The 1,069-nt window shown below is 33.0% G+C and overlaps 1 protein-coding gene across 1 annotated transcript; it reads left to right on the top strand.

Moving 5' to 3' along the window:
• Window positions 1-495: 495 nt before the first annotated feature.
• On the top strand, window positions 496-993 carry LOC112039005 (uncharacterized). The gene has a single exon (XM_024071844.1). The coding sequence runs from the start codon at window positions 496-498 to the stop codon at window positions 991-993; it is 498 nt and encodes a 165-aa protein (XP_023927612.1).
• Window positions 994-1,069: the final 76 nt, after the last annotated feature.

The following is a 1,069-nucleotide window of genomic DNA, read 5'->3' as shown; positions in this document are numbered from 1 at the left end:
TGCAAGCAACATGCGGGGTGAGTGGAATGGATTACAAGTTTTGATTTTGAATGATTGTCCATATGCTTACCACATTCATTATTTTGCACATTGCTTACAATTGGCAATAGTAGGAGCATCAAAAGCAGTTGTCCCTCTTAATAGATTTTTCACTAAATTGATTTGGTTATCAATAATATTTGTGCTTCATGCAAACGTATTAAGCAATTAAAAATTGCTAGAGCTTCTGACATTGCATATTTGATTGATATTGAAGAGCTTGAGACTGGGAAAGGAGTTAATCAAATGGTCACTTTACAGCAACCTGGAGATACTCGTTGGGGTTTACATTATAAATCGGTTTCTAACTTGATAAAGTTGTTTAGTCCAACATGTAAAGTTCTACTGAAAATTATGAATGAAAGAAATTCTTCACAAAAAGTAGAAGTAGAGTTCACTTATGAGGTATTAATTTCATTTGAATTTGTATACATCTTGCATTTTGTTAATGAAACTATGGGGATCACGGATAAACTTTGTCAAGTTTTGCAAAACCAATCGCAAGACATTTCAAATGCTACACATTTAGTTTCATCCACTAAAAAGCTTATTCAACAATTTAGAGATGAGAAATGGGATGACTTACTAGCTACTGTGATATCATTTTGTAAGGAACGTGGTTTAGATGTCCCTGATATGAATGCTCGTTATGTTGCAAGATTTGGTCGATCTCGTCATCAACAAGAGGACTTTAGAAATGAGCATTATTATAAAGTAGATATTTTTAATGCAAGAATAGACTCTCAATTACAGGAACTAAATCATCGGTTTAATGAGCATGCCATGGAGTTACTTATGCTTAGCTCAGCTCTAGACCCTCGAGAGGCATATGAATCTTTTCAAGTTAGTGATATTTGTTCATTGGTAGATAATTTTTATCCAATAAACTTCACAGATGATGAAAAGAATGATTTGAAAAAGGAACCTGATCTTTATAAGTATGATGTAGTTTAGCATTCAGGGTTCAAGAATTTGAAAAATATTTCTAAATTGTGCCAATGGATGGTGAGAACTAGAAAATCAAAATACC

Source organism: Quercus suber, unplaced genomic scaffold (genome assembly GCF_002906115.3).
Source record: "Quercus suber isolate HL8 unplaced genomic scaffold, Cork oak 2.0 scaffold_93, whole genome shotgun sequence".
NCBI lineage: Eukaryota > Viridiplantae > Streptophyta > Magnoliopsida > Fagales > Fagaceae > Quercus > Quercus suber.
This window is presented reverse-complemented; position numbering and strand designations above follow the sequence as displayed.